Source organism: Tenrec ecaudatus, chromosome 6 (genome assembly GCF_050624435.1).
Source record: "Tenrec ecaudatus isolate mTenEca1 chromosome 6, mTenEca1.hap1, whole genome shotgun sequence".
Taxonomy (NCBI): Eukaryota; Metazoa; Chordata; class Mammalia; order Afrosoricida; family Tenrecidae; genus Tenrec; species Tenrec ecaudatus.
The window spans coordinates 32,819,335-32,844,451 of record NC_134535.1 but is presented as its reverse complement, the minus strand read 5'-3'; the positions used below and the strand labels follow the sequence as shown (position 1 = coordinate 32,844,451).

Below are 25,117 nucleotides of genomic sequence, written 5' to 3'. Positions count from 1 at the left end.
ATTGTACTTGATACGGTAAGTCTTCCCTGTTTAAGAAAGGCTATCGATGCTGATTAGTAGCTGTGCTTCGATGTACCCACAAAATTGAAGTTATAACACAGTAATATGTTTCATACCAGGCAACCAAAACCTGATCTTTGATTCAGATATGCAGTCATACAAAGAGGACCAGCTGTTTCACTGTCTCAGCAACAAGAATGTAAAACACTCCTGGCAACCAGTTTGACATGAACTCTCCGTCCCAAGTGCACAGATGCCTAGCAAGCACAGAAGCCTTTTAGTTTGGAAGAGTATTCAGTAAAACGTTGTTGCTGCCAGGCGCCATGGAGGACAGCTCCCAACGGCCCGCTTACAACAGAAGGGAGCACTGCCCAGGCCTGCACCCTCGCCGATTGCTGCAGCCATGTGGTCATCCCCTCTGGTCAAAGGCCTGCCTAGTTCTCACCGGCCCTCTACCTTACCAAGCACGACCTTCTCCAAGGACGTGTCTCTCCTAACAACATGTCCGAAGCCCATGAGACAAAGTCTTGCCATGCTGCCCCTAGGGAGCACTGTGGCTGCACTTGTTGCAAAGCAGATTTGTTTGTTCTTTTGGCAGTCCATGGTACTTTCAATATTCCTCACCAGCATCACAATTCAAATACACCGATTATTGTTTGGTCTTCTTTATTTCTTGCCCCACTTTCACATGCATATGATGTAATTAAGAATACTAGGGCTGTGTCAGGCACACTTTAGTCCTCTAAGTAACATCCTTGCTTTTCAACACTTAAAGAGGTCTTGTGCAGCAGGTTAACCCAATGCAAAGCATTGTTTGATTTCTTTACTGCTTCTGTGATTATGGATCCATACAAGATGCAGTCCGTGACAACTTCAATCTTTTCTCCATTTATCAAGACATTGCCTACTGGTCCAGTTGTGAGGATGCTGGTTTTCTTCTTTACACTGAGTTGCAACCCTTACTGAACACTCTAATCCTTGATCGTCATCAGCAAGTGCTTCCAGGCCTATTCATGTTCAACAAGTAAAGTTGTGTGACCTGAATATAGATGGCTAGTAAGCTGCCTTCTAACCCTGACACAACATCTTCACATAACCCAACTTCTCTCATCATTTGTTCAGCATGTTGTTGTTTGGTGCCACCGAGTCGACTCCACCCACAGCGACACTGCACACACAACAGACTGAAACACTGCTCGTCCTGCACCATCCTCACACTGTCCCTATGTGGCGCCCACGGATGCAAGCCGCTGTGCCAATCCACCTTTTTGAGGATCTTCCTCACTATCTTAACCACCCTTCCACTTCAGCAAACACCATGTCCTCTTCCATGACAGCACGTCCAAAGGATGGACGACAAAGTCTAGCTACCCTTGCTTCTCAGGAGCACTCTGGCCTGACTTCTTCCGATACACATTGGTTACTTCTATGGGTTATCAAACACGTTTAGAATTTAAAATATACATATTATTTAAAAGAAATAAAAGTATATAATTTTTTTAATTTTAAAAGAAAATATAAAGTGTTTTATCCAAAGAAGCAGCACCCTATCACACTATCAAAATAAGACCATAGGTGAAACGTTACCTATTTAACACCTGGTTTTCTGTTTCCAATTCTTCTCTCTTTGCCTCCAAAAGTTCAACTTTCTCCTGAAGTTTCTTTAACTTATTTTCATGAAGAGATTTTCTCTAGAAAATGAGAAACAAATGTATATGAATTATATGTTAATACATCATCTCCCATTTGAACAAAACAATAATAGTGAGGACTTCATTTACCCAAATGCTCCTGTTTAGAAATTAGTATTTTCAGTGAATATTAACAGATAAAACTTTTATTGAAAATTGCAAAGATAATATACCACAGAGCTATGTGTCTTCAATGTGACAAACGGAACTATTATTTATGTCAAACCAGAAAATTGATATCAATAGCTAGATTGCTGCCAAGTAAAAATCTAAAAGGGGAAGTAGTCAAATTTTACTAATTAGTCTGCCTGTCACTTGATTAGAAATCGTGCGTCTTAATTTCCTCAGAAGGTATCATGTGTTTAAAAGAACTGAAACAAAATTTTAAATGGAAAGCATGCTTGCATTAATAAATTGCCACCAATGCAGCAAATTGAAGGACAGAGCTACTAAGGCAGGTTTTGGATGCATCTTAGTATCTAAACAGATTTTTCTTTTTTACTTTATGCAAAGGGAAATTGGTCCAATAACACACATGATGTGACTTCATCAAATAATATGGGCACATCTACGTAAATTGCAAAGAGTCTGAGAGAAAACAGCAGTATTTCCCCAGTTTTACACATATTGCCTTATTTTAAATGTAGAGACATCTCTCGTGATGGAATTTATACAGTAGATAAGAATGTGTAAGGTGTTTTCCTAACTTTTTACTGAAATATAACAGGCTAATGGAACTCAAATGTAAAACTCAAAAGCAAGTAACATGTAAATGCTCAGCTCAGGAACATTGACATGCCCTAAATTTCAACATTTTTTTATAGCAATAGTAATAGTTTCTAATGTCTTCTGTCTTAAATGTCTCTCATTAGGTATAGTCCTAGGCATTTTTTAATACTGCTATAAGTGGTACTTATTTTGAAGTTTTTCCATTGGTTTTAAATGTAAAGAAAAATAAATGAGTTATTACTTGTCCTTGCAACCAATCTTTAAAAATTCATACAATATCTTAATTTCTTATCAATAGATTTGTTTATATTCCGTGTACACCAAAGATATAAATTGTGAATAAAACAATTTTTGTTCCTTTCTACTCTATTTTTTAAAAATCACTTTATTGGGGCTCATACAGTTCTTATCACAGTCCATACATCTATGCATTGTGTCAAGTGAATTTGTACATATGTTTCCATCATCACTTTCAAAACATCTCCTTTCTACTTGAGCCCTTGGCATCAGCTCATTTTTCCCCCTCCCTCCCTCATGAACCCTTGATAATTTAGTTTTTTTTCTTTTTTTTAATTTAATAAATCATTTTAGTGGGGCTCATACAACCCTTATCACAATCCATACATACATCAATTGAGTAAAGCACCCTTATACATTCGTTGCCCTCATTCTCAAAATTCACCTTCCACTTGGGTTCCTGGAATCAGCTAGTTTTCCTTTTTTTCCCCTCTCTCCCTCCCTCCGCGCTGCCTCCTCCCCCCTTCCCCATGAACGCTTAATAGTTTATAAATTATTTTATCTTATTTTACACTGCCCCGCGTCTCCCCTCACCCACCTTCCCATTGCCCATCCCCGAGAGAGGAGGTTACACATAGATTCCCGAGATCGGTTCTCCCTTTCTACACACCCTTCCCTCCCTCCCGCCACTCTCACCGCTGGTCCTGAGGGGTTCATCCATCCTAGATTCCCTGTATTTCCAAATCCCTACTGTACCGCTGTGCATCCTCTGGTCTAACCAGGTCCGCAAGGTAGAATTGGGGTCATGATAATTAGGAGGGGAGGAAGCGTTCAAGAACTAGAGGAAGGTTTTGAGTTTCATTGTTGCTACACTGAACCCAGAGTGACTCATCTCCTCCCGACTAGCCCTCTAAAAGGGATGTCCAGCTGTCTACAGATGGGCATTGGGTCCCCGCCTATCACGCACTCCCCTCATTCACGGTGATGTGATTTTTTCCCCCCTGCCTTTACTGTTTGAAATCTGGTCCCCTCGGCCCTTCATGATCACACATGTTGGTGTGCTGCTTCCATGTGGGCTTTGTTGCTTCTGAGCTAGATGGCCGCTTGTTTACTTTCAAGCCTTTAAGTCCCCGGACACTGTATCTCTCAATAGCCGGGCACCATCAGTCTTCTTCACCACACTTGCTTATGCCCACATTCATCTTCAGCATTTATGAGAGGAAGGTGATCACACAATGATGGTTTTTGTTCCTGGTCCATTCAACACCTTGTATTCACTTAGGCTGCGTGTTTCTTCTCTGTGGGCTTTGTTGCTTCCAAGCTAGATGGCCTTTTTTTTGCCTAGTTTTTTGTTGGTTTTTTTTTTTTCATGTCTTACACTCACCCTTGTCTCCTTTCACCCACTTTTCTGTTGTCCATACCCCCTGGGAGGGGCTTATATGTTGATCACCGTGATCAATACCCCCTTTCTCCCGCCACCCTCCCCTTCCCCTCCTGGTATCGCTGCTCTCATTATTGGCCCTGAGGGGGTTATCTGTGCTGGATTGCCTGTGTTTCCAGCTCTTATCTGTACCCATGTGCATGCTCTGGTCTAGCTGGATTTGTATGGTAAAATTGGGGTCATGATAGTGGGGAATGGGGGAGGCGGATGAAGCATTAAAGAACAAGAGGAAAGTTGTATGTTTCATCAGTGCTATACTGAACCCTGACTGGTTCCTCTCTTTCTGTAAGGGGATGTACAAATGTCTACAGATGAGTTTGGGTCTCCACTCTGCACTCCCCCCTCATTCACAATGATATATTTTTGTTTGGGGTCTTTGATGCCTGATATCTTATGATCTCTCAGGCTGATGTGCTTCTTCCATGTGGACTTTGTTGCTTCTCAGTTAGATTGCCACTTGTTTACCTTCAAGCCTTTAAGACTCCAGAGGTTTTATCTTTTGATAATCAGGCACTATCAGCTTTCTTCGCCACATTTGCTTATGCACCCATTTTGTCTTCAGTGATCATGTTGGGAAAGTGAGCATCATGGAATGATGGGATATTAGAACGAAGTGTTCTTCCTTTGATTCTACTCTATCTTTTGTTTTCTTCCCTTTCTACATTGGCTAGGGCCTCAAAAAAAAATAGTGGCAGTGGGCATACTTGTCTTGTTCTCAAAGTTGAGTGTAGGGATAAGCATTCAATATTTCATTTTTGTAGATACTTTATTAGGCTGGAAATAATCTATTCCTTGTTTGATAGGAGGTTTCATTATGAAAGTATATTGGATTTTGTCAAATTATTTTTCTGCATACATTAAAATAACCACAATGGTTTTTCTTCCTGTTCTGTTAAGAGTGTTGAATTAGACTGATTAGCTTTGAATGCCAAACCCCATTCTGTATTCCTATAACAAGCCTTATAAAATCATGATATATAGCACAGTGGCTATGTGTTGGACTGCTAACCATAAGGTCAGCAGTTTGAAACCTCCACCTGCTCTCAGGAGAAAAATGGAGCTTTCCACTCCCCTAACGAGTTACAGTCTGGGAGATTCACAGAGGCAGTACTACCCTGTCCTATGGAGGAATTATATGTCAGCACTAATATGATGGCAGTGAGAAAACATCTGGTGAATATATCATTTAAGAATTTTGGATATATGTTCACGATGTGATTTTCTTTTCTTACAATGACCATAACAGTCTGTAACTGCAAAAAATAAATGGGGCATGAGTTAAAGTTTATTTTGCAAACCTGCCCAATAAACACGTGGGGTTAATTGAAGGGCGGAGAGATAAATGGCTCAGTGAGCCTTGCCTTTCTAGTTCTCAGATCTCTTGCTTTGTGATGGTCAGACCAGGGAGCAGCTGCCTTAGCCAGTTAGTTCCCTGCTTTAGCTGGCAAGGCTCACTTCTTGCAAGACACCCTTGAGGAGAAGCTGCATGGATCTACCCCGATGCAGCCCTGGGTGCTAGAGCAGCGTGTGGAGACCCCTGCCAGCTCTGAGATGCTTACACATTCACTCACTTGGCTTTCCTCCTGCAGTCGGCATCATAGTGTGTTTTTTGTGAGATGGAGGACTTCTTTGTGGACTGGTGTTAGACATATGGGTTAATGTACTTGTGGGCTTAGGCAGCACTGGGCTGGGGTGTTTCCTTGATGTGCACTTACCCTTTATATAAAACTCTCTCATACACGAGTTTCTGTGGATTTGTTTCTCTAAAGTACCTAGACTAATACAGGGCGATTTTCTTCCTTTTCTATTATCTAGGATAATTTGTGTTAAGAATGGTATTATTCCTTCTATAAGTATTTGGAAGAATTCACTAGCGAAGCCAAATGAGCTTGTCATTTTCTATGTGGCAGATTTTTAATTAAGGATTTCATTTCTTTAATATATACTGGACTGTTCATATTTTCTACTTCTTGTATTAGTTTTAAGTAGTACTGTAAAAATTTATCTAAACTGTATAATTTATAATTTCTCAACATAGTCATTTTGATCATTTCATCTTTCTGCTTTAGGAGCTACAAGTTATGTAGTGATATCCTTTTTTGCCACCATAATATTATTCATTTGTGTTATCTATTTATCTAGCATGGATACATCCATTTTGGGGGAAGTTAGGGAAATCAGATTTGCTAAGGTGTTGCCAATTTGGTCAATCTTTAAAAAAAAAACAAAACCCAACTCTCCTCATTTTCTAGTTTTTGTATTGTACATTTGTACTTCTGTCGTTTATTTCTGCTCATTCCTTGGTTATTACAATTATTTTACTTCTACCTAATATGCTGTTCTTCAACTTTCTTTAAATGATAGGTAGCTTATATCAATGATTTAATTTCCCTATTATATGCCTTAATGTTATAAGCCATGTAACACTGCTTTAGCCATGTCACATAAATGTTAATGTGTCATGTGTATATTACATGCAGTTCAAAATGTTTTTTAATTTTTCATAGACATTTCTTCTGCTTCAACTCACAGATTATTTAGAAGTATACTACTTAATTCCGAACATTGAAACAAATGTGTATTCTTCAGGTGTGAGAAGTAATGTCCTGTCTAGATTAGTTCAAATTGTTGAGTCACGTCTTCTACGGGATTTTTTATTAAGTTATTCTGTTATTTATTAAGGGACTTATGTTAAGATCTTTCATTGTAGATTTGTCTGTTCGGTCTTTTCTTACATCTTTTACATATTTTCAAGCTCTCTAGCAGGTACACATAAATTTGGAATTATATTTTCCAGTTTAATTGAATATTAATTATGAAATGTCCTTTAATAAGCCTTCCACTACTATCAGCCATCTTTTGGTTTGTTATATGGTTTATATTTTTCCATCATTTAACTTTCAACCTTTTAAATCTTTAATCCCCACATTTAATGTGTTCCTGAACACAGTTGGATCTTGATTTTTCAAATCTGCTTTAAATATGTCGCTCTTAAATGAAGATTTTGTTCATTCACTAACATAAAGTTGATAAATTTACCAATCTAAAGTGATTCTTGAGATTACTGTACTTGAGTCTTCCATCTGTTCATAGTTTTCAGTGGTCCCACCAGTTCTATGTTTCTTTATTGATCTTTTCTTGGTTTCTCTTATAGTAATAAGCAAGAATTTTTATTCGTTTTTCTCTTCATTACCTTTTCAGTGATATACTTCCTTTAATTATTATTTGTGGTGAGCCTAGGTGTTGGGATAGGTACCGTGAGCTATTATAATCTATGGAGGGCACTGCACTCCCTAAAATTACACGCATCTTACAGTCGCTTGATTTTGTTTACCTACCTTTTGCCCTCTGGACTATTATCACCATATAACTACCTCTACATATATTAGCAAGTCCATAGGGCACTTGTTGCTGCTTTAAACAATATTTATTTACATTATTCCTCAGGATACCCTTTATTTTACTCTTCATTCCTTCCTGTAAATCTTTGTTCCAAGTCAGTTTTTCTTCAGCAATGGAATAATTTCATAATATCCTCTCTAGTGGACTAACAAAAAAATTCTCATCATATTGTCATCTGATAAATTTTTCATCTCATCTAATTTTAAAATGACCGTTTCCTCTGTTAAAAAACTCTATATTGATACTTTTAAAGCACTGAAAGAGAAAAACTGCCAATCTCTTATTTTTGGTTTCTATATTTCTGCTGGAAGTCACTAAACACACTGACTGGTTCCACATTCAAGGGTACCTTCTTTGTTGCTCTGCCTCATTTTCAAATTTCCAATCTTCAGTTTTCAGCAATCTGATCAGGGTGAGTCAGGAATAGTTTTCTTTGCTTTAACCAGCTTGGGGTTCATGGAGCTTCTTGAATGGATCCATTAATGTCTTCCATTTAACCTACTGCCAGAGCCGATTCTAACTCCCATCAGCCGTTATATGGGTTCTAAGGCTGTAACTCTTTACAGGAGCAGACAGCTTCTGTCTCCCATGGGCCAGCTAGTGTGTTTGACCCACTGACCATGCAGCTCGTAGGCCAATGTTTACTCAACAGCACCACCAGGGCTTATTAGTTTCAGAAAATTATTGGTCTTCAAATATTGTGTCTTTTTCATTCTCTCCCCTCCTGCAGTGACCCAATTACATATTACGACTTTCTTCTGTCTCATACTTGTCTTATCATTTGCTCTGTCTTTTCTATTATTTATTCTCTCTTTAGGTCAGCTTGGAATATTTTATTTTTTTGTAAAATCATTTTATTGGGGGCTCATACAGCTCTTAGCATAATCCATACAAGCTTGGGTGTTGTCTACTGAAGCTCCTTACAGTTTATTAATTCTAACTTTTGCTATGATAGAAACGTTGGAACCAAACATTAGAATTCCTCAAAGATCAATCCTCTTGGATGATCCCATGGCTTTAAATACCATCTCCATGCTAATGGATCCCAAAATCTCTATATCTAGCCTCTGTCCTGAACTCCATAGTGGCACATCCAGCTGACTACTTCATATCTCCACTTGAGGGCTAATGGGTATTTCACACTAAACATATCGAGAGAGGTATCCTTGTTTTACCCCCAAACTTGTTCCTTCCACAGTCTTCTCCACTTTAGTAACAACAGCTCTATTTTCCAGCTTTTCAAATTCAAAATCTTAAACATCTTTGGTTCATCTCTCTTTCACACCCCATATCCACTCTCAGCTCTACCTTTAGGATATACACAGAATCTGAACAGCATTCCACAATGAATTCTGCATTCCAAATTCACTATCAATCTTTCACCTGGACTAATGAAGTTGCCCCTAAGTGATCTCCATGAGTCATTTTGTCCCATTTCCTCCAATAGATAGAGCCTTCTAGGATGTAGTTCAGATTATAACACCAGAAAACTGCCACCGAGTTGATGCTGACTCTGAGTGATCCTACAGAGAAGGTAGAACTGCCTCTGGGTTTCTGAGACTCTAAATCAGGCATCCTCAAACTAAGACCCGCCGAGGACATTTATCCGGCCCGCCGGGTGTTTTTTGCCCCGTTTTGGTTTTTCACTTCAAAATAAGATATGTGCAGTGTGCATAGGGATTTGTTCATAGTTTTGTTTAGTTTTTTAACTATAGTCCGGTCTTCTAACGGGTCTGAGGGACAGTGAATTGGCCCCCTGTTTAAAAAGTTTGAGGACTCCTGCTCTAAGTCTTAATAGGAATACAAAGCCTCATCTTTCTCCTGAGGAGCACTTGGTGGTTTTAAACTACTGAGCTGGTAGTAAGCAGTTCAATTCACCACCACTGTGGTAGTTATGTAATCGTTTGTCAATTTGAGAGGGAAGTGAAGGGGAGGAATTTAGCCTGTCAATCAGGTCAGATCCAATGAGATCTCCGTGTAAGCATGGCCTTCTCCTGAGGATTCTGTATTCCTCGTTGGAGGTGCGAGACACTCTCTCTCTCTGCTCACTCCCTGAGAGACTCTACTAACAAGATACAAGGGGCTAGGCTAATGGCAGCAAGATCCAGGTAGAGGGGCCACATGGAGACCCACACCAGCACTGAGATGCTTCCATTGTCACTGGATCCACAAGACTATCCTCCCACTAGCCTGTGATCTTCCTGCATTCGGCAGCACTGCATGTGCTTGGTGAGTCTGAAGAGGAATTTATAGATTAGTATTGGACACATGGGCTATTATAGGACTTATGGACTTGATCTGGACAGGGCTCAATATGCAATTGCTCTTGTGTATGAGGATCTATGACTTTGTTGCTCTAGTCCACCCAGACTAGCATAGCCACTGTGCCACCAGGGCTCCTTCTATCTATTCACGGCCTTCTACTGCATTCCTATCTCACTCCGAGTGTCAAAGTCTCTGTAGTATCTGGCCTACCTCAGCCTTCTTATGCTCCTTTTAATATCCTAAGCAGATTCGAGTCCATCTCTAATACTTCTATACTCTGTCTGCTTCATGATTCCTTTACATCTAGCAACATAAAGATAACAAACATCTTCATAACTGGACCAACAGGCAATATCATAATAGATAAACAAAAGATTGAAGTTGTCAAGAATTTTATCTTCCTTGGATTTACAATTAATGCTCAAAGCAGCAGCAGTCAAAAATCAGATGCTGTATTGCACTGGGTAAATCTGCTGCCCAGGATCTCTTTAAAGTGTTGAAGAGCAAAACTCTTTCTGTGAGGACTAAGGGGTGCCTGACCCCGACCATGGTATTTACAGTTGCCTCATATGCATGTGGAAGTTGGACACTGAATAAGGAAGCTTGAAGAAGTGATGCATTTGAATTATAGAGCTGGCAAAGAATACTGAAAGTACCACGGACTGCCAAAAGTATTTTTAAAAAATCTGTCTTAGTAGAAGTACAGCCAAAATGCCCGCTTTTTAGAGGTGAGGATGACAAGACTTGTGACATATTCTGGACATACTGTCAGGAGAAACCAGATGCTGGTAAAGGGCCTCATGCTTAGTAGAGAGGCAATAAACAGAGGAAAGCCTTTGATGGCACAGACTGAGTCCTTGGCTGCAACCATGAGCTCACAACACTTGCGAGGGGGCAGAGGGAGGGCGGTGACTCCTGCTGCCCACAGGGCAGCTCTGAGCCGGACTCCACTCCACGGCCAGCAGCAGTGACGTGGCATCCGCAAGACTTTTCTTTCCATGTGGCTTGCTTTCTTATTTATTTATTTTTAGCTCATTTTATAAGGGGCTCATACAACTCTTATCACAATCCATACATGCATCGTGTCAAGCACATTTGTCCATTTGTTGCCATCATCATTCCCAAAACATTTTCTTTCTATTTGAGCCCTTGGTATCAGCTCATATTTCCCCTCCCTCTACCCCCTCTTTCATGAACCCTTGATAATTTATAAATTATTATTATTTTTTCCATATGGCCTTAACCACAATTTAATTCCACCTCTAAGACCGTTCCTCCATTGTACCTAGATCCTCTTTCCAAATCAACTTAATCCATCAGCCTCTGATTCTTCAATCACCTCTAAATCTTCAAGCTTCTAACCATGCATTTCCAATTTGAGTTATTCATCAGCAAGCTTTGCACTCCACTGTTTCCAATTATCTACACAACAGAACCTAGGACATGTCTACTTGTACCTACTGCCATCACTTCACATCACACATTTGTGCAATCAAGTCAATCTTTTCTTTATACCCCCTATGCTGACACAAATTCCTTTTTGTTAGTATATCTTATAATAAGTTCAATGGAGTTATAATAACTCCATTCATATACCCTCACAGCTAAAATACTTTGTATTTATCTTCTTACATACTACTCTAGTCTACATTGTTTTTTCTCCAAATATCTGTAGGAATCACTCTTCATCTTTATCCCTACACCTCAAAGCTTTTCAGACTTTTTAATCTCACTTTAAGTATGCTTAACAATTTCCTAACTGGTCTCCCTCCCTCCGGGTTTTTCCCCTCTACATGATGGTTCTGAAAATTTAGTGTCCAAAAGAATCATCTGGAAGTGACTCATAGTATTCAGCATTCTTCGGGTATTTATTGCTTATTACCTTATTTCTTTAATTAGATTATAACGTCATCAAATGCAGAAATTAACCATGGTTTCAACTGTTCCATAAGTGGACAACACTTAGTACCAGACACATCACTTTTTTGTATGTAGAGATTCTATAACTTCAATGTACATTCTATTTCTGTTCTGAACACATTCATAATGGGATTCAACCAAGAGTTACTTCAGAGAGCTATAACTTAGACTGTAAAAAGTGGCCACTTCACGTGCCTCAAAGAGAATAAAAGCACAACACAATGTGCTCACTCTAAGAGATGTCTCTTGATAATCACACTTCAAAAAGCAGGAGGCATCCACATAGAGAAGTCATCAATCACAGCAGGCATTCTCACTAAAGACCTCTGGTCAAGTTTTCCCAAACAAATCACAGAGCAAAGTATCAGTCTCACAAAAGCACCTACTTAAAAAATACTTATAAAAATACATAAGCTTTGTGCTTAGAAGCTTAAAGTTGCAAATGAGCAAACTCAGATAGCAGTTTTGGGGGAAAACAATAAAGTTGCTATGACTCAGTTAAAAGAACCTCTCACTTTCCTGTGACTCAGATTTTATGACTTGCCTTAAGTCTTATTGCATAAGAAAGTTGCCATTCATATAAAGAACCTAAAAGATCTGTTGCACTGTTAATAATCCTCATTACTTATAGATTCTTTACTGCACTCACCCACTTGCTAATATTTACCTGTAACTCCAAAACCAGTATTTATGGCACTCTCATGCACATGGAAGAATAGAAAAAAACTTAAAGGTTTTAGCTGAGGGTGAACATGAATGGATAGGTATTTGCTAATTCAGTGTTTACAGAGACGTTATAGAAAATAGCAATGCAAATAACAAGAATCTACTGAGTATATAACCTTAAAAGTCAAAATTTTCACATCAAAATTTTATCCTTAACTTGAATGGGAAAGTAAGTTGCAGAAACTAAATTTTATAATGATTGTTTCGTCTTAAAAGCTATGACTCGTGGCTCTAATTGAGAGGAAAAGGAAAAACATCACACCATTTGGAATCAAAGTAAGTGGGAAATTAAAGAGTATCGGTGTATTAGAAAGAGTACTACACTGAGAATTGAAAGATGTTGACTCTAGGCATTGCTACTAGTTAAGTTAGGCTTTTAATCTATTAAAAGGAATAGGCTATCCTATCCTTCCCAGTACTTGTATGTCACATCCACTTTAAACGAAGTAAAATTGTAAGTTGCTGTGGCGCTGGCCGATGCAGTCCTTGGTATAATCTCTGGGTCACAGGCAGTAGTTGAATTGAGCTTAACAAGTTCGTATGACTTAAATCATAATCAACATAATCACATTTTTAATAAGGAAGTATTTACTGTGTTTATACCCATCGTTTCAATATGAAAAATAACTCATCCTAGATCACCATACTAGCAAATGTTACTTGGCAGCAGGTGTCTCCTCCCTCTTTCTGGGACCCCTTCTAGGATCAGTGGATAATCTCTCTCACCACTGGATGTCACTTTTGCTCCAAGGATTCACCTCAGTAATTAGAATCTGATCTCAAAGATAATTATCTCTAAAACCTTGACATATAAGCCAAATATCAACTCTCATAATGTCTAGTGCCTTCTAACTGCATCTGGTTCCGGGTTTCAGTATAAGACATGGGATTTCTCAGATCACAAGTAATCAATATCTGCGCTCTATTCATAACGTAATATAAGCAGAAAAGAATAAAAGTGACATGGGGATGAAAACCTTAAGCTTTCAGATGAAGAGAAAGAAGACTGGTTAGGTATTTCCTAGTTCAGTTATTTATAACTGAGCATAAAACACTTGGACTCCCACGTGCCCACTGCTGTCAAGTAGATTCTGATTCATAAGATCCTCACAGAATGAATGTTATTTTTCTTTCAATGTTATTTTTTTTAAATCATTTTATTAGGGGCTCATACAACTCTTATCACAATCCATACAAACATCAATTGTGTAAAGCACACCTGTATATTAATTTCCCTCATCACTCTCAAAACATTTGCTCTCCACTTAAGCCCCTGGCATCAGCTCCTCATTTTCCCCCTCCCTCTTTGCTCTCCCTTCCCCTCATGAGCCCTTGATAATTTATAAATTATTATTTTGTCATATCTTGCCCTATCCAACGTCTCCCTTGACCTACTTTTCTGTTGTCCGTCCCCAGGGAGGAAGTCACATATAGCTCCTTGTAATCGGTTCCCTCTTTCCAACCCACTCTCCCTCTACCCTCCCAGTATCGCCACTCACACCGGTCCTGAAGGGATCATCTGCCCTGGATTCCATGTGTTTCCAGTTCCTATCTGCACTAGTATATATCCTCTGGTCTGGCCAGACTTGCAAGGTAGAATTTGGATTAAGATAGTAGGGGGTGGGGGGGGGGGAGGAAGCATTTAGGAACTAGAGGAAAGTTGCATTCTTCATTGGTGCTACATCACACCCTGACTGACTCATCTCCTCCCCTAGACTCCTCTGCAAGGGGATATCCAGTGGCCTACAAATGGGCTTTGGGTCTCCATTCTGAACTCCCCCACTCATTCACTATGTTAAGATTTTTTTTGTTGTTCTGATGATGCCTTATACCTGATCCCTTCGACACCTTGTGATCGCACAGGATGGTGTGCTTCTTCCTTGTGGGCTTTGTTGCTTCTAAGCTAGATGGCCGCTTATTTACCTTCAAGCCTTTAAGACCCCAAACATTATACCTTTTGATAGCCAGGCACCATCAGCTTTCTTCACCACATTTACTTACGCACCCATTTGCCTTCAGCGATCGTATCATGGAGGTGTGCACCCAATGATACGATTTTTTTGTTCTTTGATTCCTGATAACTGATCCCTTTGGCACCTTGTGATCACACAGGCTGGTGTGTTCTTCCATGTGGGTTTTGTTGCTTCTGAGCTAGATGGCTGCTTATTTACCCTCAAGCTTTTAAGACCCCAGATGCTATATCTTTTGATAGCTGGGCACCATCAGCTTTCTTTACCACATTTGCTTATTCACCCGCTTTGTCTTCAGTGGTTGTGTCGGGAAGGTGAGCATCATAGAATGCCAATTAATAGAAGAAAGTATTCTTGCATTGAGGGAGTGCTTGAGTGGAGGCCCATTGGCCTGGACTATTTCGTTTATATCTGCAGCACTCGATCCATTCCAGAGACAAAGGTGCTGTTAGCAGCTAGCATTACATTCTGTTAAAATTTCAAAGTGCTTTTGGTTCTTCCAAGAGGAAGGTCTTTTCCTTTGTTGCTTCTCATTCCTTAACTTATTTTTTCGGGACAACAATGTTCCCAGTTTAACTGGCTCCAATTCTGGGCATGACTTGCTTCCTTTTCCTTCCTGTTGGACACGCCTCAAAGACTCTGTTCCCTTAGACAAACCCACAACGAAATGTCTTTGGCATAAGATCCACTTTAAGCAGACATCTTGGGGGTGCACATGCCGCCACGGGGACCACCATCGCCGGCCGGCCCTTCCCCTTCTCGGTGACCACAGCCGCTGCCACCGCTAAGCGACTGACACTGACTCACAACAAGTAACTAACTCCTCGCCGCCGCCGAGTCCACGGCCTGAATGTTATTTTTCGAATGGCAATGCTATACTACTGCTACCATTACGAGAAGAGAACAGCATTATTCAGAAACCAAGAAAGTGGGAAAGTAATGACTTCCAGACAGCTCCTGCTGGGACACAGGTGGCAGTTATATCCAAATAGAGGGCGTGCAGCTGTGTCCTAGAGTTCCAAAATCAGAGTATGCGTTAACGCTCAAAGACATTTGAACACAAACTTATTCTGAAGCCTGCTGAATATCTAGATATCTTTTCTCACACAAATGTGAATGGTTTGCCTTTCCAATAAGCATAAGGATCAGTAAGGTACTGATGTCTAGAAGCACCTTCTCACCTTCCCACAGGCAGTATACTAAGGGGATTGATAAAAAGCATCCTATTGAAAATACCTGCAGAGCCAATGGTCCCAGTGAGTAACGGTTACTGATGGGGACCATGCTAGTCTTTGGGTTTGCTGAAGTAGGAAAAGAAGGTTGTAAGCCAGTAAACATCTAGCTACATGATTTCCATGATATCGTAAACAGTTTTGGGGGTTCTGGGGAAAGGAAGCTGCAAGGTGAAACTTGAAAGGATCAGTGTTGTGGGGACTTACACTGATCTTTCAGATGGTAGGCAGAGTCCCAGTTCTTCTTGCTGGGGGCCAGGAGTCACCTGCTCCTGTAATACCAGAACTATGAGCCACAAAGCATTTTAACTGTAATAGGAATGTTACAGGTATGAATTAGACTAGTTGAAACAGGCTTAACCCACTAAAATACAGGTGCAGAATGAATTAAATAGGGTTTATACGGCCTGGCCTGGAATCCTTACTCTGAAAAACACCAGCTCTGTAGGAAAGTATGTTTCAGTTCTGAACAACTGACTTACAGATACAGTCGAGAAATGCGCCCATTGAGCAGTTCCGAGTTCCCCAATTCATCTCTGCAAGTTTCCCATTGAAACTATCATGTTTAAATATCAATTTTAGCACACCCCGAAAGCCTCAGTTTTAATTACACATTTTATTCTCCTGAATAGTAAATTAGGCTTTACTTGGGAAAATCGATTTAAAAACTACCACTCACCTTTTTCTGGGCAATTGCAGCTCGCTGCAGTTTCTCCTTAGCTTGGTTATACTTTTCCTCTCTGTCTGTGATTCGCTCATGAAGTTTATGTTTTTCTTCAAACCACAGTACTTGTTTATCTTCCAAAGTCCTGTCAGGAGAGCATACATAAAATGTGGAAGTTACCATAAACTCCCAGGATTAAATGAATGCAATCACAAGCATAAACAAACTTACAATCTGCCTCACCACACTCATAATTGTACAACTGCAGGCAGACCCTCTGGCATGGTTTTGCTAACACGTGTTTGCTAAGCCAGCAGGAGCCAGCAGGATGCTCAGTTAGAACAGTGTGTGCACTGCATCATCCATTCTTCACAACACCGCTCGGGTTAGGGACTTGCATCATTTCTGTTTTACACATGAGGAAACTAAAGCTTTGAGCAGTTAACCAACTTGCTGAAAGTGCCCCCCTGCTTAATGGCACACCCAACACTTGATAATAACCAGGTCTGTCTGAACTATGATTACCAGCAAGCAACAAAAATTAGACCTATTAAAACTGGATGAAAATCAACCCTGGTATCAAGTTTGAAGGCTATCTATTTTCTGGCTATAGTAAAATACACATAAATGATATGCACAACTTACTTTTGTTAGAATCCTTCTGCATACTTTGTATGATTTTTGAAACCCTTATTGTGGACTGTAAAAATCAGCACAAACTCCGAGAAGTTGATTGCTTGCCTAGAGCCTCACAGATTTTAAGTGTGTCAGCTACAGTTAAGATCACATCCCGTTGATCCCTGGTCCAGTTATTTTCTACTATGTAACCCTATGACTAACACTCAGAACCCAATTATTTGGTTTTAAATTAATACTACACTTGCTAGTATATAGAACTCTTAAGCACTTCTCAATCAAACACTTGAGAAGGAGCCCAAGATTGAAATTTCTACTTTTGCAAAATAGAAGCCCAACCAGTTGGAGCATGTGAAGAGTCGCACACATTAAGGACCAAGACCATGCCTGCTTCCTTTTCGTGCAGTACAGAATGCCCTGCATAAGCCGCCAGCACATCTCAGAGCCTGAAATAAAGGGAAACTGAAGGGCACGGCTGTGGCGTGCTTTCTGTTCTGGCATCAGCGCGGCTCTCAGAAGCGCACATCTAAGAAGAGTAGCACTTGCAGATTCCAAAAGCAAAGCAGGTTAAAATTTGTAGTTTTCTACCACATCCAAACAAAATTTTCCAGAAAACACAAGGTATTTATTTCCAGAAAATATCACCTCGCCGATCAAACCAAACTCTCTGCCATTGAATGGATGATGACTCAAGATGACCTTATAGGACATTCTAAAACTGCCCCTGTGACTGTCCAAGTCTGGAGCTGCAGCTAGGTAAGAGAATGAAAAGCCCGGTTGTCTCCACTTAACTGGCTGGTGGTTTCAAATCACTCATCTTGTGGTTAGCAGCCCAATGCACAGTCACCTACTTTGCTACCAATTTACTATAGTGTCTACGACGAACAAATTTCAAGATTAAAAAGATTATAAGCGAATGAGCCTTTTAAAGGGAAAAATCTAAGAAAATACAGTTTTAATTCTAGGAAGTGAATTTTGACCAGTAACCAAAAAAATCTATTGGCAGACATTCAGAAGGATAGGTCAGACATTTGAATGAATATACTAGTTTTATTAAGTAGAAAAGCTTTTCTTTGAGGGTTTTCAAAACACAGTGGTCAGAATGAATTTTAAAAGCCTTCCTTCTACAGGTATCCCACCTTAAACACACACACGCATGCGCAAACACGCACACAGACAAAATTCAAAAGCCCATTCTATTGAAATAGAAAATACATTAAGAACATCATAGAATGTTTGTAACCAGGTCCCAAAACACATTCAACATGGCAATCACTAAACCATCTACATATAACAGAAAGAAGAAATCATTTGTACATAAAAAAGAGCATACTCTACTTTTCAACTTCAAGTTGTGCTTTTTCAGCTTGGCTTCTTAAATTTCGGCATTCTTGCTTCAATCTCTCCACCATTTCCTTCAGCATTTGGTTTGAATTCAGCAAATCACTCTCTGACTGTGCAAGTGAGGTCATTTGGATCTGCAAACTACTGATTTGCTTTCAAAAGAAAATAAAAGGCCAATAAACAAATGCATTCAGGTATGAGAAGGGCACTGGGTAGTTAGCATCTGGCCTCAAGAACACCCCACTCATGTGTTGTGCCTTTGAGGATAACCTTAAGTGAAATTATGAACAGCAGTAGCTGGCTAGGGTAATTTCTTAATATAATCAGGAGTTATCTAGAACCCCTTCTCTCAGTCTCCTACCAATTCCTCCCTTTTTCGTCCCCCTAACACACAAGCCAGACGAGGTAGTACTGATAGTGGAGGGAACAACTGCTAGTAGAAGAGGGAGGTGAAAAAGAGAATTCAGCTATTAGAATGAATCTCCTGTCTGGGTTCACCTATCCTCCTAAGAAAGAATAGATTTTTAACAGCAGATCAACTGTTGAAAGCTGCTCAGGAAATCCCATCTCCGACAACCACAATACCCTGGGATCAGCAAGCCCTCCAAGCAAGTCTTCTCTGCCCCCTAGGCAGGGAGGGACAAAGGATCATTGTCACAGGATTTTAAAGAAGCTTCCAAGTATTTGTTATGTCTAGGGTTGGGCAAAAAGATGCTTTAAGAAATCTACTCAGAGTGTCAGGGATCCCCTGGCCTGATGTCATTTATTAAGGATGCAATGTCACTTGAGCTTTCCCCCACTCCAATTTTTTTTTGTGCTGGGAGTATTTTTCCTTGTGAAAAATATTAAGTAGTTAACTAGTTCCAGAACAACCACCTAGAAAAAGTCACACTGCTTTCAGGATATAGCCAAATGATCCGCATTTGGTACAGTATTTTACCTACTTCCCAACAAATCATTTTGCTAAGAAACCGTATAATTATCATATTTCATTGACTTTTATCACTTAAAAAATCATTTTATTAGGGCCTCATACAACTCTTATCACAATCCATACATACATCAATTGTGTAAAGCACATTTGTACATTCATTGCCCTAATCATTCTCAAAACATTTGCTCTCCACCTAAGCCCCTGGCATTAGCTCCTCATTTTTTCCCCTCCCTCCCCGATCCTCCCTCCCTCATGAACTCTTGATAATTTATAAATTATTAGTTTGTCATATCTTAACACTATCCCACATCTCCCTTCATCCACTTTTCTGTTGCCCGTCCCCCAGGGAGGAAGTTATATACGTAGATCCATATAATCAGTTCCCCCTTTCCACTCCACCCTCCCGGTATCGACACTCTCACCACTGGTCCTGAAGGGATCATTCGTCCTGGATTGTCTGTGTTTCCAGTTCCTATCTGTACCAGTGTACATCCTCTGGTCTATCCAGATTTGTAAGGTAGAATTGTGACCATGATAGTGTGGTATGGGGTGTGGGAGGAAGCATTTAGCAACTAGAGGAAAGTTGTATGTTATCCTTGCTACACTGCACCCTGACTGGCTCGTCTCCTCCCCAAGACCCTTCTCTAAAGGGATGTCCAATTGCCTACAGATGAGCTTTGGGTTTCCACTCCATACTCCCCCCCATTCACAATGATATGATTTTTTGTTCTACTGATACCTGATTCCTTCAACACCTCGTAGTCACACAGGCCGGTGTGCTTCTTCCATGTGGGCTTTTTTTGCTTCTGAGCCAGATGGCCGCTTGTTTACCTTCAAGTCTTTAAGATATAGACGCTATATCTTTTGATAGCCAGGCACCATCAGCTTTCTTAACCACATTTGCTTATGCACCCGCAGTGATTGTGTCAGGAAGGTAAGCATCATTGGAATGCCAGTTTAATAGAACAAGGTATTCTTTCATTGAGGGAGTATTTGAGTGGAGGCCCAGTGTCCATCTGCTACCTTAATACTAAACCTATAAATATATGCACATAGATCTATTCCCCCATCCTCATACATAAATATATTTACATATGTACATGTCTTTGTCTAGATCTCTATAAATGCCCTTTGCCTCCTAGCTCTTTGCTCTGTTTTCTTTGACTTTCCTCTTGTTTCACTATCATGCTCAGCCTACATTTGGGCTTCAGTAATTCCTCTTGGTTACATTACCCTTGGTCACACCCTACCTCCTACACCCTCCTCACCACTGATTTGGATCATCTGTTGTTCCCTTGTCCCTAGATTTGACTTTCATCACTCTTAACCACATTCTGAAAAGTTTGAAAATAAGAAGCACCAGGAGGCCTAACGAATTAAAAGAACCTATTATGAGGCCTAAGGGTCAAAAGAATCCAGATTTCTCATGCAATAAATTAAACAGGTGGTAGCAAAGTCAAGTAACACCAGACTGTCTATGTCCCTAAAACAACTGTCGGCATGTACAACACAATGGTGTCTCAAATTTCTAATTTTGAATATGCTTCTTCAGGCCAAAGTTTTCCCTGTTTATTTATTTGTTATTGTTTGTTTTTCATCATTTTATTGGGAGCTCTTACAGATCACATCAAGCAGCATTATACAATTGCTACCACAATCAGTTCCAAAACATTTTCTTTCTTCTTGATCTCCTTGATATCAGGTTCCCTGGTACCCCCTCCCTGCCCGTTTAATTTTAATAGGAGTTGTAAAATTAAGTCTGCATGACAGCTGACACACAAAAAAAGAAGACACCAATAAAATTCAGAAAATACGCTTCCACGTTTTTCCCAACCTTATAAAAATTTTTCCTCAATCCAAATGACTTTTACCAAAACAAATTTCCTCCCCGCCCCAAAAAATAAATAAATAAAACTCTTAAGTTTCATCGAGATAAAGTAAGAACTATCTCATGTATTAAGAAATGTATGGCAATCACACAAGTAACTTAAACCTTCTGTGATTTTACAATCAATTTCTTAAACTCAGAATATCAAAGTACTATCCTGTAAGTTACAATTTAAAAAAATTTTTAAACAACCTTTTATTTTCTGTATCTCATACAAATGTCTGAAGAAAAATATTTGGCAAAAAATAAAAAGTTTATTAAAGTAATACTTAAGGAGTTTCTAGGCATTATATCTTAAACATACCAACCTCATTATTAATTGTGATTAGATATTCAGAACACTGACATGCAAAATTCAAACACAGATACGAAATAAAGATTTTTAAGCAGCACTTTAATACAAAAGTAAAAGCAAAATATTTGCTGAAATCATACCTCTCTTAAGTCAGAATTTTCTTTTTTTTCTTTCTCTGCATTTTCAATATTCATAAATTGCTGTTTAAGTTTTAACCTAAAAATGACAAGACACCAAGGCATTAACAAGAATCCATATTTAATTCACAGGGTCAGGCAACCATTTTATCTTGTATCTATTTGACATAAAGCACTACACTATGCAGAACAGCAGATACAATAATACAGAGTCAGACTTCCAGCGGCTAGGTTATATTCACATAGAGCAATCAGGTTACATAAATTACTGCTTGCTGTAAGGAAATCCACAATGACTATCTAGAGGACTAGAAACCAAGCCTGTCTAAACGGACAGAATATACCCCATGGAGATGAAAATCTGATGGGTAGGTTTTTGATAAACATAAGGAACTACATGAACTTCTGGTGGAAAAAATAAAGTGAAAAACGTGTTGCGAAGGCATCAGAAAGTAGCCAGGTTCCGGAGAAGCCATTGCATGTTCAGGGAATTTTGCAACTTATAAATGCTCTCCTTCAAAGCTCACTGCTGCTCTCCTTTTTTTCTACTAGGTTCTGGGCTTTTTACTGGTTGGAAACCAGCTCATCATGTCCTTAGCCTACCATGATAGCTATACGCAACAGGTCAATTTGAATTATATTAATTCCTCATAGTAACTCTATGAAAGAGGTAGAGAAATCTTATTTAAAGTTTACAGATAAGGATCACATAGCCACCAGGCAGCCAAATAAGATAAAATCCAGATCTTCTAAGGCCTGATAACTATATCCTTGTCCCCACTTCATTATGCTGAAATTTTTCTGATTTTAAATTCAGGATTTAAAAGAAAATTGTTCAGTACAGGACAGTAAACTATTCTGCAATGTGTTTTACTGGCTCCACTCTGCGATAAGGACAACACTGTGTCCTCTTGAGAGGGACTAATACAGTCTCTGCTAGAACCTCAGCATCTCAGGAGACAAAACAGCTAAGCTGATGAGGAAGACTCTACACTAATTAGGTTTGGCAGGATTGGCTCCTTTACCTTTCCACTTTAAGAATTCTTCAAATACTTATCTCAAATATAATTCAGTTGTCTGAAATATTATTATGTCTTGTCTGCCCAATTAGGATGGGTTCACTGGGACAACAACAGCCTAGAGCTGTGCTTTCAACACAATTAAATTTTAATACATATGTTGATGGGCTGAGTGGAACATCCCAAGTCCTGGAAGATAACTGGCCAATATAATATGAAAGAAAACAGAAGATAGGACCCCATTGCGTCCTGAGATATCTAGATACAAATGCCAGAAACCATGGCTCTACGTGAGGAGGGCCAGATCGAGTCCACCTTTTGCTCCATTGCCAGTACACGCACACACGCTTTTATGTCCTAATGCTGGTGATATTGGAATTCTCTCAAAGTTCCAGGCATTTCCTCCATGAAATGATTAACTATGATTTACTTGTTGCTCTTAGGTTACTGAGTTAATAAGGTTTCTTTCTACAAAAATCATGAATAGGTTCCTAGCTCAGGTAGAGTGCTAGAAAAGTTCGGTCCAATTACCATACTTATACACAAATAATGCATGGGTTGTGTGGTTTCCTAATACAAACTACCTTCTCCATGTGATTTTCATAAAGCATAGTATTTTTTTGCACATTGTTGCCTTCAATTTCACACTAAGATTGAATATGATTTAATCCAGAAATGAAGGTTGGTTCAATATTAGGAAGTCTATATAACATTAATGGATCTAAAGAGGGGGGCATTATCATATGATTTATCTCCAGAGATAAGTTTAAGACCCCCTTTTTAATTTCCAAGGAAGTGAAAATTGTTGTAATGCCTGACAAAGGAACAAGAAAATAAAAATGGATCGATTTTTAATTATAAAATACATATACAAAGGAGCTTCAAAAAGTTCACGGAAAAATTACCTATCTTCTAATTCCATTTTTCTACAATTTTTGAAGCCCCTTCATATACCTAAGTCCTAAGCAAGTATCTTGTTTTATATTTTGAGTTAGTTTTATTATGAATTGTCTAGGGTTTTACTAGGATATTACCGGATAGACTCGAGTGTAAGCCAATCTGAATATGAGCCGAGGCACTTAATTTTCCCATAAAAAATGTGCTGAAAAACCCCGCTTATAAACGAGTATATACGGTATGTCATCTACATGTATAGATCTATTTTTCTTTGCCAATTCTTATGCATATAATTGATTTATTTAGTTACAATGGCCCGTACTTTCAATACAATATTGAGCAAAACTGGAGATAGTGAACATATCAGCTTTGTTCTGACCTTAGTGTAAATGTTTTTAAATGAACATACAAAACCAAACCCTAACCAATTGAAAATAAATAAAGAAAAGAAAAAACATACAGCTACAATAACAACAAAGAAGATTAAATGCTTAGGAACAATTTTTAAAGGAATGTGTTAAAACTACAAAAAGAAAGTTACTCTTGAAAGCCACAAAAGGAACCTTCTATTAATAGAAACTTATCTCTGTTCTTGGATAAGAAAATGTAACATTACAAAGATAATCAATTCTAAATTAGCTTTAAAACTTAATACAATCCCAATAATAATACCCACAAGATTTTTTTTTTATGGAGCTGAATAAACTGACATTTGAGTTCATATGGAAAAAAAGAGAGAAAGCATAGCCAAAAACTCAAGTCTTAAAAGCTGGTAATTAGCCACATATGACACATCCTTGTCCAGAGCAAGAGACTGCAGTAAATCAAAGACTCGAAGAAATCACTTTCTTTTTTTGGACAATCTAGGGGTTTACACGTGATAGGAAGAGGAGGGACTGAGGTGAAAGAATTTTCAAAGGAACAATGAACCACATGAGTCACAGCCTCCACTGTCCTGAGACCCGAATAACGAGATGTTACTACTACGTGCTCAGATCAAGATCACACAGAAGATCCTGAACAGAGTGGGAGAAAACACAGAACCCAATCAAATTCAAACGCATAAAAGATATCCCATTTACTGGTCCTGAGAGAGACTGGGAGAACCCCTGACACTGTGGCCCTTTGATACTCTTCCAACCTGGACATGAACCCACTTCTGGGAATCACCTTTCCGGAAAACTGGCCTATAAAGTGAACATCACACCTACGAGCTATGTGTCCTCAAACCAATCAACCATGTACCACCAAAAGGGCAGCATTGGCCCAGAAACAAAGTTCAGAAGGCAAGAGTGGGCAGAAGAGGAGCTATGGAAACAGAGAGGACGGAGGAAGAGGACTATTATAACACGGAGGAGACTGCAGCCAGCGTTGGCATAAAACAGAAACTGTGGAAACTGTTGAATAGGAAACATTCCATAATCCTTCACCCAAACAACAACAAAATGCTCTGCAACTAAAATAGCTAAAAATACTGAAAGAAAAAACCTTAAGGGTCGATTGGCCCAGACAGACAGAGCATACTGCTTTAGAGAAACAAGCTCGTTGCCATCAAGCCCCTAGAGGACACAGTAAACTTTAGGTTTCCAAGACTTTTAAATCTGTATGGGAGCACTCAGCTTCATCTTTCTTCCAATGAGCAGCTGGTGGCGCTGAAACACGGATCTGCAACTATCAGCTCAATGTGTAG

The 25,117-nt window shown here is 39.3% G+C and overlaps 1 protein-coding gene across 3 annotated transcripts in view; it reads right to left on the bottom strand.

Moving 5' to 3' along the window:
• Positions 1 to 25,117, bottom strand: part of CEP83 (centrosomal protein 83) — a 131,703-nt gene that overhangs the window by 3,005 nt on the left and 103,581 nt on the right. For all 3 annotated transcript variants that reach the window (XM_075551174.1, XM_075551172.1, XM_075551173.1), the window contains 4 exons: positions 21,515 to 21,590; positions 18,252 to 18,409; positions 16,293 to 16,422; positions 1,588 to 1,691 (listed from right to left, as the gene is read on the bottom strand). In XM_075551174.1, coding sequence (XP_075407289.1) covers positions 1,588 to 1,691; positions 16,293 to 16,422; positions 18,252 to 18,409; positions 21,515 to 21,590 — 468 coding nt within the window. The remainder of the gene's footprint in view (positions 1 to 1,587; positions 1,692 to 16,292; positions 16,423 to 18,251; positions 18,410 to 21,514; positions 21,591 to 25,117) is intronic.